The sequence below is a fragment of the Lingula anatina genome, chromosome 1 (genome assembly GCF_051362555.1).
Source record: "Lingula anatina isolate TDL-2025a chromosome 1, LinAna3.0, whole genome shotgun sequence".
NCBI classification, from domain to species: Eukaryota; Metazoa; Brachiopoda; class Lingulata; order Lingulida; family Lingulidae; genus Lingula; species Lingula anatina.
In genome coordinates this window covers 44,286,730-44,299,927 of record NC_141767.1, presented here as the reverse complement: position 1 = coordinate 44,299,927, position 13,198 = coordinate 44,286,730, and the positions used below count along the sequence as shown (strand labels likewise).

The following is a 13,198-nucleotide window of genomic DNA, read 5'->3' as shown; positions in this document are numbered from 1 at the left end:
CTTGCTTCCAGCCGTACTAACACATTGGGTTTAGTCTTCTCTAGTCTTAGATCTTCTCCCATACAGAAGCCAATCCCTGTCTGTCTGTGTGTCTGTTTGCCTGTCACAATGTCCATTTCATTGTGCAACTTTGTCTGCCTGTGTCTGTCAAACTGATTGCGTATCTGTTTGTGTGTCTGTCTGTTACTATCACTGTTTGTATTTGTGTTTGTTTGCCTTTCTGTGAGTTCGTCTTAAATCTACTTTCTCTCTCCCTCTCTCTCTCTCTCTTTCTGAATACTGTAAGGCATGTTACTGTTCAAGAGCTCTATTCGTTGTCCATAAACAGCAAAAATATTTGATGCATATTTTTCTTGGGAAAATTTAAATACATTTGTCGACTCCTTCCAGTTGAGGTATTTCCGAACCATAGATCAATGACCTGGAGGTCGTGGTTTTGATCAGTTCAGGGCGTGATGAATGGAACCTTCTGTGTATTTTTTATGTACATACATCATCCTTATCCCTACTTAAAGTGTAGAAAAAATACAAGGTCGCACATTAGGAAAGAGGAATGCTAGGTAAGGTGAAACGCCTATCCCAAATTATCAGAAAGATGTTATACAGCATTAATTAAAATGAAGCCGTAATTGAATAGCTTTGGTATTTGTTTTACATGTAAGAAGACCCGTACAACAACCCCTTGTCTAAGAATATTAATATGCACTTAATTAGTATACAAAAGTTAAGGACACATGGTTGGAAGAACATAACCTCCTAATCGCTCTGGACAAGCCGCTGATGGCTTCGTTCTGTGGAGTTTCAAGCTTTTATGTGAGATTTTCATGGACCTTGAGAATAAAAACACGGCTACTGTGAAAACTATCCATCTTCACCTCTCTAAGGTTGTCGTTTTTGTCGATTGACTGGTATTCGTGAGGGTACAAAGTCCCAAACCGATGGAAATATTACCGATATAGCATGTTTACGTTAGTAGTCATTTCCCTGAATCTCTTCATTCTTCTTTACCTCCTCTCTCTCTCTTTAGCCACGCATTCTTGACTGTGACTCTTAACTCTCTTAATAAGATTGGGCGTTAGTCCTTAAAATAGATTCAATTTGTTTCCAGTTTATTAGTTTTGTGCCTAAAATAAATTTCACTGTAACATGACGTTAGGAAACCTGCTAAGCATTTTAGCAACTTCCGTCGTCAACCTCTGAACATATAATAAGGAAATGAAACAAAGGAAATCTATACCTGCAGGCAGGGGGATTAAAACCAATTAGATTGTACTTTCCACATAATGGGTATTTAAAAAAATGATTAAAGTGGATGACCTTTTTTTACGGGAGAAAGCCGTATAAAGTGGCGTAATACAGGAAAGCGGATAAGAGGTACTACGGGGTGACAACTTATACGGTGATAGCTAGACAGAGAGACCTCCACGGAAAGTTCATGCGGTTCATTCTCTTACTGAGCAATCTTAAACTGCAAGGGGATTATGTCTGGAAATTTTATGCACACTGGGAAGAGGCCGCGTAGAGGAGCGATGGAACTCCCGATTTTAAACGCGCCCCAATCATTAAAAGGCAACAGAATTAAGTCCTTCACGTGAATTTTCCCTCACGTTTTTCTTATTACACGGAGGACGGGTACATGTATCACAGCAATGTTCATTCTGTGTGACACCCACTGAGCCTGATCAGACAGCTCTAGCTTTGGTCAGTCACTTGCTTACAAAGACGAATTGGCTCAAGTTGTCGTTGGATCATTTAACTCAATCAATCTAAATTTCACATCGCTTAGAGCTGTCTACTGACATATTTGTGTAAATGCTTGTTTTGAATGTCTTTTTTTATTCGACAATTGGGAGTAGTTTCAAAGTTGTGTATGCCTGTTCTGCCAATTGCTTGCATTGTTTTTGCGATAAAAGTATTAAACTTTTATGGAAAAACATTAAACGTGTGAATAATAGAAAGGAATTTTGAACTTTGCGGGATAGGGGGTTTTATGATTGGATAGTAAAGATTAAAACGTAAGGCTACTCCCTACTGTATAACCTGGTCTTTGCCAAAGAAAAAACTTAAAAGGCAATGGCACGCGAAATTAAAGTAACATGTAAATACAGTATGACATAGGAAACAATTGCTTCAAAGCAAACTTCATTTGTTTAAACCCCGGCTACCAGTCATAATAACTTCACTTTTGAGTCGAGTATTCACGGGGTCCGGGGGTACGGCGTAAGTATCAGTCTGGGCATTGATTTGTCTGCAGACGTTGTTGATATTGTATCAGAGTCAGGTGTCAAGCCGACACTCGATGCTTTTCATTTCAAAAAGTTCTTTGTGCGAATTTGAAGGGCATGGTGAGAGTAATATCGGATTTGAAGTAGCCATTTGGAAATCACGAAGTCAAATTTGTTTAAGAAACGAACTGGCCATAAATCAGACGGACGCAATATGTGCTTACATGGAAGTTAAGCAAATATGGGAACGGGGCAGACTCAGACAGGACAGGAAATGCGTTGATCAAATATGTTTCATTTTTCAGTTGATTTAAGGTGGATTTCATAACGATGATTCATCGTGATGTTGTTTTATGAACATTAAAAACGGGTGTATTTGGTTTTAGTGAGTATCAAAATAATGGTTTGTGCAAATATTTCTTTAGATCATATTCATCAAAAGCGCATAGTGCTAGAAAATAGTTTTTACCATGAATTAGATAATTTGGCCTCAAACGGCATAAAAGTTTTGTAAACTATATGACACACATACAGCGAATACTGGTTCAGTTAAGACTTAAGAAACAATGCATAAAGTGTGTTAGGCAAGGGAAAGTTGCAGCCGTCATAGGTCCGACGCAACACGTGCCTGAAGGAATTTTGATATATTTATTCCCATCATTGTGAGATAACCTTTGTTTGACATTTTGTAATAAATCATTGTGCACGCAATAGAAAAGGATACAGCAAAAGTGCCAGGCCACTGTGAATACTGCTATTATCTGCTCATCGTCGGAGCTCGTGGCATTTACTACGACTTACCTCACCTCGTCTGGTGTGTAGTATTTGTTGCCATATTTGATACCTCAATTAACGACCGTAGGGAGTGCTTCTTGGTCTCACTCGAGATGACAACCTTTAAACTCCCCTCAACGGTCCAAAGGACAGGGTGACATCTGTCAAAATAAATTAATTCGATTAATTGAGTGTAAAAGCGACGTTCAGAGCAAACGCGCATCATGGCTTACTTATCGCGAGCTACCTGTGTTTTTGTTCAGGATATTGATTCGCAATTTTGACAGCTGTAATGTTGGCGAACTAATAGGTATGTGACATTAGGCCCTGCATATGTTTTGTTCCGTGTATACTTTAAACAAATACACATCGCGTGTCATGCACTTTTGGGTCGAGTGAATGCTAAACATTGCCGTGCCATTTTCGTTATCATGAATCTGTTTGCTTGTCTTTCAATGTTGCCGCATTTTCTAAACGTGTGAAATATGTAATCTACAAAACTCAGGATACGAGTATGTCTGGTTATTTTACCATTGGGGAGACAACCGGTCCTTGCTTGAAGTGCCTGTTGCATCTTTGTTTTAGCTCAATGAACTAAGCCCAAGATAGCATTATCTCAAAAAATCGTTGTTAGGCATCCGGTGGCTGAGGGCAAGATAGAAAGATAGAAGGGGTTTGTAGCTGTGTAATCGATGGAGAAAGAAGGAACCCCGGTTCGCCTAAAATGACCCATTTTCCATTTTTTCATACATATACATCAATTATTCCCAGACGAACTCCTCTGACCAATCAGGGCTCTGGGCTTTGGCGGAGGAGAGGAAATACCAGTAGTCGTCTGCTTCCAGGCATAACGCTGCTTTACAAACCACAAGGCACGGCTGGGATTACTTAAACGCAATGAAGTGAATGTAAGATTGAGAGTAGTTGTTTATTGGCTTCTTTTAGGTTGCAGCAGCTCCCAGCATTCGCACCGAGAGAGAGAGAGGAGGGAGGACGTTGAGTCAAGCCGAGGGAGAAGTTAAAAGTACTGGTGAATACATTCAAGTGAGCCCCCCTCACATGGAAACCTGAAGGAGAAAAGGGAAGAACGGTGCATATCTTGTGGAACTTAAAAGGTGATTAGAGCTGGGATATACAGGTAGAAAGAGAGATAGAATATAGAGAAGGTAAACCTTCGAAAACGAAGCAAAGTTTACCTCACAGTTTTCGTCTGCTGCAGTTTGGAGTATCCCGCCCATGTACTGTTAAAGATTTATAGGGCTGACATCTGGCAAGTATATGCTTCTCTAAAGACTGTTCTTTAAAACTGTTACAGATTATGTAAACATGTTTGTTGTCATAATTCCATATTTTTAACCGTTTGACATAACTCTGGGTCGTTCGGCAGGCATCTTTTGTAAACTGGGCCAGCAGAGTACAGACATAAGTTTTATGCGAAAAGGATACAAGACCCTGGATCAAATTATCCCTATTTTTTACGTTATGTCTACATGTCAGTTTTTGTTATTGGATATTCTAAAGCATTCTTAAGCTCCTTATGAATTCACATAGTTGAGAAAAGCGCATTTCGTGTAGATCTGAAACAAGAGACATTGTTCGCACCTCAAATCTTAAAATGGTCTGGAGAATGGAAACAACACAGAAAAAACCTTTTTCTGAATTTAGTCCTTCAGTTAGCGACAAAGAGCGCAAAGTGATACCAAGAAGTACAAATTAAATCGGCGGGAGATAAAATCTACAAGTCTGATTGGCAAAAATTTAATTTATCCAAGTCACTTTCAGTGGGGTGGTTATGCCTTCAGGCCCTAGACTTCTTCCGTCTCTTCTGCACATTGGTATTCAGGCCACGCTTTGTGTCAAACAAACGTTTCTCTTTTACTAAATTTAATATCGTGTTTCAAAATTCATGTAAAATTATAATGTAATAATGCAGTGGAAGCAAAACCAGGGTGAAATTGGCTGTTTCCGTAGTGGTGTTAAACATTGCAGTGAAAGATGTTGTCGATGAAATATTGTTTTTTGTATTCGAGTAACGGTACTTCTGATTATAAGATAAATCCCCAAACTCAAAAACAACACCCTTGAGGCGTATTTACATCATAGAAATGAGTGATTTAAATCCAGCACGTCAGATTTTATAGGGCTTGACACTTCTGAATGGTCAAATAAGCGCAACATCTCTTAATGTATAGGCCGTGGCTAACTTGTCTACTTGTCTATTACCACTGGCACGGGATATAACAACCAGGTACCAAATAGAAAGAAACGGTTGTAAGTAAGTAAAATTGTTTTATCGTCACTTGAAGATGTAAGAGCGCTCTCTAAACATACCTCTTCGTTAAAACGCATGAAATAGGGGGCAAAGTGACAAAGTTGCAATATATCAAACGATGTTTCAGAAGCGTATTTGACACTACCAGCAGACTTGCATGTGCAAGGGTTTTATTGTAATCTAATTGCTTCCCAGCATTTAAAGTATAATTGTTTTATTTACCCTAGGAGGCCATTTCAGTAAAAGTCGCAATATTTAAAGCACTTCGCTTGCACGCTTTCACCCATACGTCAAGCTCAAAATACAGAAAGATGATCGTGTAAGTAACGGCCTCCAGAGGAGCCAAACACTTTTAAAAAACAACACAAACTGCACACAACCGCAGGGATTACGTTGATAAAATAACGTGTTTATTTTTCTACTTTGTAATGAGCCGTCACCTGTCAACGGTGGTGTTAAGTTGTTCCGCGGGTTGTCGCAGCTCCCGTGGTGTGAAGGGTCCTTGGCGGCGGCTCATTAGCTGTCAACCAACCACACGTGGTTGTCGAAGGTGGTCACGGTTTAAACTTGACGAGTTGGCTACCTTCAATTACCTTTCCAAGGGCCTTTTTTCTGACAAACAGGTGCTCAGTCCACATAATGGATTACACTACGACTGAACTCACCAGTACGCCCATATTGATGCACTAAAAAGTGTCGAGTTAAGTTAAAGTACTTCGTTTTTTGCGCCAAAGTGCAAAGCAGAATATATCCAGCAACGAAGAAGTTGTTTCTATGGATATGGTGCTGGATGTCAGGTATTTTAGGAGTAATCTTTGCCTAAAAGTTGAAACACCCTAGCAGGAAACCCAGTATGTTCTTTATCATGTTGGCAATCCAGACGAGCCAAGGCCTGAGTGGCAAAGGAAACCCCTTGTTTCTTGGAATTGCCTTTCATGTACGCTACACGCCGCCTGTTTTGCAGCCTCAGAAAAAAATGTATAGCTCCGCGAGGAACGCACATCTGTGCGCCTGCATTACACCAATTCACAAAGAATATTGATGTTTAAATTGATATCACCTAATCTCGCTTCGGCTACTGTGTGCAGGTGATTAGTTTAAAGCATGTTGCTTAATTTGCTTTGTGCCTGTTGAAAATATCAAACTTGACTGGTTTAACAGATACTTGAACTGATAGACAGTTCATGACTATGTGTGTTCCAGCATATCTTTGATTTTATCGCTGTAAGACTGTTTCTTGTGTTTTGGAACTAGCAAGTTACACACAAAGGAATTTCACTACATACAAACAATCTGCCTTCAGTCTGCGAAATGGTTTTGCTTGCAGATTGCCTCTAAATAAATAACCGTTTCCAAATTGCAATCAGTAAGAATGAACGTGTCACTTTTATATGTTCTTCAACAACTCTGATAATACTCTGGTTCGCCATCCTAACGGAGTACAAAGTCATTTGTACCACAAAATAGATGATTGAGTTATGTGGTTGATCAAGCACCTTAAGCAAAGACCAAAGAGTCAAACCGCATTGTCGATGTGGCAAAACTCCTTATTCGTACAGCCATTGGAAGTATTTCTAGAAGAGTTTCTTATAATGGAAACCATGGGAGGTATTGATGTTACACGGAAACCTATCTCCCAGATATCAAATGGTTTATCTTTTATTACTGTTTTTGTTATCATTCGGCGTGTATGTATGCAGGTACACCGTGTTGGTGTCGAAATGGCAAAACATAACTTAGACCCCAGTGAGTTCGATACACGAAGAAAAATATTTGCATTGCCTGAAAACATGAATCCCAAAGTATTCTGGCTGCTCTCTGTACGTTGCCAGATTTTCTGGTTACGACTGCACCTGTAATGTCACATCACAGCTCTGACTGGATATGTGCGAATAATTTTCAATGCATTGGAGTAGAGTAGCACCTCGCACGCGTGGTTTTTGCAAATGGGCATTAGGTACAACGTTGCCATTCTTGTGGGTGCTACTGTAGGTGGGTGTGGTCAGTTTGTTTAATTTCAGGGTCATCTGATGGTCAGTTCAATCAAGTCATTAAAATTGTTTAAAACCTGGATATCACTGGTCGCCTTGCTAGAGTCCCGTACAATCAGTCAATTATCATAATCAATGTTGCCTGGATATCCAGAAAACCACCATCAGATAGTCTCAAGAATTTTTAAAATCTTTCTTGACCTCTGAAAAATCCGGTAGATTTCCTGCAAAGCGCATCAGATTCTTGTCGATAAGCACTTGTCGTGTTGTCTGCCCACCTGGCTATTTGGGAAGAATCAATTAAGTGATTGATAAATTACATACCCCATTCATCTAGTTAAATGGCCAATTTGCCTTGCAGGGGAAACAGGGGGCCGAACCGAAAGCTGAGCCGTGCCACATGGTAGTGTGTTCTCGTTTGCGTTGAGGCCGCAAGCAGAAGTAGGGGTCTTCGTTTTGAATTGCTTATTATACACACACGGGCTCAATGTTTGCTTGGCCGTGAAGATCAAGTGCTAAAAAAGACTTGTGTTTAGGCTGTGTTTAGGCTGTTAAAGTGTCCCGATTTAGAATTCCAGATGGCATGCTAGTTTTATGGTTCGAATATGTTGCAATACCCTACTTTGCCTTTTGAAATTTATTATTTCAGGGATTACTTATTTACAAATCTAACTTGTTCCTTTTTTCTTTCAGATAGACAATGGTTCGATTACTTATATTAGTGACAACACTTCTCCTTCAAACGGTCGAGCCACGTAAGTAGACAAAGCTTGAATGAGAGAGAGAGAGAGAGAGAGTATACGAAAAAGAACTATTGGGCAGGACACCTTGTTCTAATTCAGGCTAATTGATTAATTCATGAATTCCCCCCAAGTAGATGGATCACAAAGATAATGAAATGTAGTTAGGGACCTGTTTGTATCACAGCTGCGCTGACCTTACCTGGCTGCCAATGCAGGTATCCATTGTGGTTTTGCAAAAATTCCACAGTACAGCTGTGAAAAGGAGGTGCATGTTTTTCATTAAGAACGAGCTGCTGCACATGGTTTTTAAAATGAGGTGTTTAAGCTTTATAGTTCCTATATCTGTTGATAGATTAACTAGTGCCAACCTTCCTTTCAAATGCTTCATAAGGCGGCATTGCCAGAAACGTGGTAGCCATTGAGAAGTTTCAGACGGAGCACTTAAAAGGTTTCCCTGAGTATTCCCCACATCCTCAAAACATAACTTGAACATGTGCTTCCTAAATGTTTAAAGAGGAATCCAGACACATTTTACTTTATTTCATTAGACGGTTTTAATATGACTCCATCCTAAATGAGTCGACTCATGATGGTTTTGGTGTTTTTCATCACCAGGGTGCCATCAGAACCATCATTTTAAAATCTTTGCCAGTAAATAGTGCAGAATAAGTGCAATAGCGACATTATACAACTGCTTAACACCAAAACCAACCGCTCAACATTCGTTATCTTCAATTTCAAACACGTAATCGTTGGAAATGGACTAGATGGGGCAACCTTCATAACCCATGCCAAAGCTATATCCATATAGTGAAACAGTCATAAAATATATCCTTTGGGAATTACGGAAGAAAGAACCACAAATCGCTTTTGGTTGTTTCTTAAACCTGACGTAACCACAGACATACACAGTCCGATGCTGTTTTGACTAGGTTACATTTAGCCTGTAAAAACGATAATTCCCGTCTAAAAGCAATTCTCTGCATTGCAGGTAGAAGACAGAAAACGAACGCAACAGGCTCGCTGAACGCGGGCAATGTCAGTTAAAAGGTACATACCCGAAAGGTGTGCCTGCTAATTAAGTGAATTATCACAACAAGCCAGACGGTGCAATTTGACGATGTGTGTTTCTGTGTCGTGAAAGTACAACTCATACGTTTACTCATTTTGACCGGTTAAGCAATAAGGAGTTTACTGATGCCAAAAAGGGATGTTGTTAGAAATTCAAAATCCCAAATATAGGTTAATAAATGACATGAACATAGGAAACATAGGATGCAAAGGGATAGAGAAATAGAGATGGTAGACTTGATACATGTATTTTAAACTCGTTTCTATTTTTGTTTGATTTGGTGACATTCTCAGCCTCATTGGCGACGCCCTGATAAAAAAATCCGGTGTTTTGTTTAAGTAATGAGGCTTTGAGTAATACCCTTCCAGCCGAGACAGAAGTTCTTTGTTTCTTTATTGAATTAGATAGGGAGTTCGTCTATAAATTAGCCATGAAGAATACAAGAATAGCGGTGCAGAAATATGTCAACATAACTATTCTGACATGCGCTTTCACCCTACAGCAAGACTTAGATCGTTTCTGGCGTCTTCCAACAAGCTGCCCTTTCGTTTGGCAGACTAGAGAATGTCATTTCCTCTGGATCAAATCATTTTTGATTACGGCCCCGTATGCAACAAGTGAGACTGAAATAGCAGTCTTAACCCCGGACTAACTGATTCTGCACTCTATCTAACCTCTTCGCATACCTCATACAACGATGTGTGCAAGTTCACTTCAATATAGATTGTACAACAATAGACTAATGGCTAAAAAAGCGTGAGCCAAATGTAATACAGACTTGCATGGATATCTTAATTTGATTTCATCAGCCCTTGCGCTAGTAGTATTGTTTTACACAGAATGTGATTGCCATAGAAACGGATAAAAATACAGTTTCAACAATTACAAAATAAAGCATAACGCCTGTCACAGCGTGTGGCGTTTTTCGTTGATTCAACCTCTGCCGTATTAATAGCAATGTCTTTCAAACTGCCTTTAGTGATACTTCGTGGGAGCTGAACATATTTGTGTCAAACACCATGCCCCTTACCTATAGACTTACAAACAGCACACAAGGTTGTCAGAGCCAGGGTGCATCGACAGACAAAACATGATAACTTTGGTGCACTGGCTCTAAAAATGGCCTTATAAATACCTCGTCGACTGCTTCGTCGACAGATTGAAGGAGAGATTTAAGTGTAGCCATGTTGCACTATACATGTGTTACCCGAAGGAGTTTGCCGGCTTTCTGAGTATGGAGTTAAGGGCAGATAACAGTTTTAAAGGTTTAGTTGAAAATGTCTTCAAAACCCACAAGAATTAATATCAATCAACATAATAGGGAACACTGTTCAAATAGCTATGGCTACATTTCGTACCTGCTATCTGTATCCAAAGGACTTTACTTTCAAAATAAACGTCCTATTTAGTTGTTCAACCATTAACCCTTCAAAGACGGGTCTGTGACCTTGACCTTAAAGGGATAACAACTGTTTATTTTGGTCAAAAAAGAACTTTCCTGGTTTCATGGGTAAACAACAGTTTTCCCATACTTACCAATGGTTAATGAATTCAAAGTTAGTCCCTTGTTTTTTTCTAATTTTTTTAGAGAATCTGCAGAGAATAGCCATCTATGGGGGTCACGTGTTCTGATGACAAGCACAGGTTTCAGAATAATTGCTATAAGTGCCTTTTTTGTGGTAAAATAGAATATATTTTATTTCTATGAGTTGTTGACAATATTTTTATTGTGAAATATACAGTAGAACTCATACAAAGAGTTGTTATCCCTTTAAACATCCCATGTATTGGAATTCTACTTTAGTTGTTTCTAAAGCTTTTGCTAATTCAAGGATGCTAAAGAGTAGACTACATTGTATAAGCGTATGCTGAATATGTTGGATTTGGTAATGATATACCCTGAGGTTCAAAGTAAGCCCACTGACTGTAGCTCCATCTACCCAGCATAAGGACGTAGTATGTTGATACTAGAGACAGACTTTGAAACTCAGGGTGGAACTGATATGGTACTGCAGATATCGAAATAGGTGGAGCAATGTGTACGCAAGAAAGAAAACGTTGGGAGTAAATTACAGCATCTGGCATGGCACCTTTCTTATACGCTCATTAACTCATAAAATGGGATTCAAATGTTTCTCATTCCTGAAGCTTAAGAACTGTACATTGACTTTAAAGTACTTTCAGTTAGGTTCTCACTAAATAGAATTCAGGTTTTCCTGAGGCATACCCAAGAATTACAAGGTACGATATGGGTTTTGAATGACTTGAAATAACGATGGATCATTAGTAAAGTTATTTGATTGTAAAGCATACAACCACCTAAACTTGTCTTTAAGTCTTCCAGATATGCCCTTTTCCTTGAAAGAAACACTCCATAAACCATTCACATTAGTTACCCTCTGCTGCCTTAAGTGCACATTTCGAAACCTTATCTTAAAAGAAACCCCCTTAGAATTCACGGGTGATGCACCTTTACTATATGGCACCTCTCTCATCTTCCTTTGATCGGGAACTCCGAATATCTAACATTTCTTCAGCGTAAAAAACCCAACTTCTGAGTTAATAAGAAACAGAAGCATTTCGCGTAGGCCCAGATTTCTGGCTTTACCATTAGTCAAGTTTCTGTCAGAAATTCTCTATCTGCATCACAGAAGCGGAAACACTATAGCACGGTATATTACGATAAATCAACTGCGTGCATCTGCCAGTAAATGTAGACCGTTTGTAAAATCCAATACCCCTTGTAGTGTACATGTTCTGGAGGCTCATGGTAAGCGTCGTGCACTGAGGTCTAAAACAGTGGAGCAAGGGTTACAATATATCGCCAATTCAGCAATGGTTCACATGGTGCCTAGTGAGTCATAAAAAGTTACGCAAACGTCGTTGTTTTGAGTTTAAATGGACGAGGATTTTGTAATGTCTTTATATGGGATAGTTGGAAAGACTTTTTGGTTTGTTAAAAGTGCTTAGTAAACCTGAAGCGCACTGTGTTAACGAGAGATAGAAGACCTGAGCATATGTTACTTTACTTCTTGAAGCAATCAGTGCCAACATTGAATGCCAAACCTTGTGAAAAACAGTTACGTACAGTATGGGTCAATTCTTTGTTAGAAAAACATTTGCTTTTCACATGTCAGAGAAGGCATGGTTGCCGTGTTGCCTCCGTGCTATTCATCGCGATATTTGTACGTGAAGAAATGAACCTAAAGCTGCCTCAGAAAATTGCTGTAATTGCTTTTGCTTCAATTAGTGTTTTAATCGGCAATGGCCTCACAACACTGGTGCTAGTATCGCCACTGTTCCTCAAGGGTAGTTTGCATTCCACTTTTACCCCCTTCTCTCTCATTATTGATCGTTTTGCCCGGACTTCTTTGATCTGGGTTCAACTGCCCAGAGAAATATATCGAAACGTATCCCAAGTTCATTGCCCACTTCAGGTGAAAAATGGAATCGTGCTTTGAAGTTTTTTTGTGCACTTGCTTTGCACTGGAAAACCCTCCATATTTATACGCATGTTACCAACGACTGGCGTGCAAAAAAGGAAAAAGAAATAAAATTTCGAGTTTTTCACCTTCACAGTGTGTTTGATGCCAATTAATAGTTTTTAAGAATTGTTAGGCATGTCATTTGATATTGGTACTAAAGGGTTTTTCAAGAAGATAAATTGCCAGTTGCAAAGCGATTACACTCTGTCTTGAGTACTTACTCTCTAGGTGACAATATTACCGCCAGTTACAATAGGCAATAATGCTCAAACAAAAATATACAGCCGCCGTGAATCAGAGTGTACTATTTTATTACTTCCCCATAAGATTAAATGCGAGCATACTCATACTTATCGTTTTATGCGACCGTTTAACGGGCGTTTACATAAGCTGTAAGTATGTAAGTAAATTATGCTGTTGTTTTTACAACTTATCAAATCTTTACTATGTTTTTATAGAGTTAACATTGCTTTTGTTCGATCTTTGCTCTTGTTTTGAAATATGAATGCAACCAAATTCAGTATATCCAGCATTAACACACTTCAATGAAAAAAAGAAAGCAAGAAATGGTTATCAACTTTCGGTAATTTGTTTGATGGAGGTGTTATGTTTTGACAAGGTAACTTGCACATCCTA

At 39.2% G+C, this 13,198-nt stretch overlaps 1 protein-coding gene across 13 annotated transcripts in view; it reads left to right on the top strand.

The window, feature by feature from the left end:
• LOC106168489 (uncharacterized) overlaps positions 1-13,198 on the top strand; it is an 85,489-nt gene that overhangs the window by 36,329 nt on the left and 35,962 nt on the right. For 8 of the 13 annotated variants that reach the window (XM_087014039.1, XM_087014033.1, XM_087014027.1 and 5 more), the window contains 2 exons: positions 3,945-4,114; positions 7,956-8,017. In XM_087014039.1, the coding sequence (XP_086870165.1) occupies positions 7,963-8,017 (55 nt within the window). In that variant the 5' untranslated portion in view covers positions 3,945-4,114; positions 7,956-7,962. Of the gene's footprint in view, positions 1-3,192; positions 3,310-3,556; positions 3,673-3,751; positions 4,270-7,634; positions 7,704-7,955; positions 8,018-13,198 lie in introns of those variants that run through there. The other 5 variants (XM_087014063.1, XM_087014070.1, XM_087014052.1 and 2 more) reach the window with 5 other exon arrangements.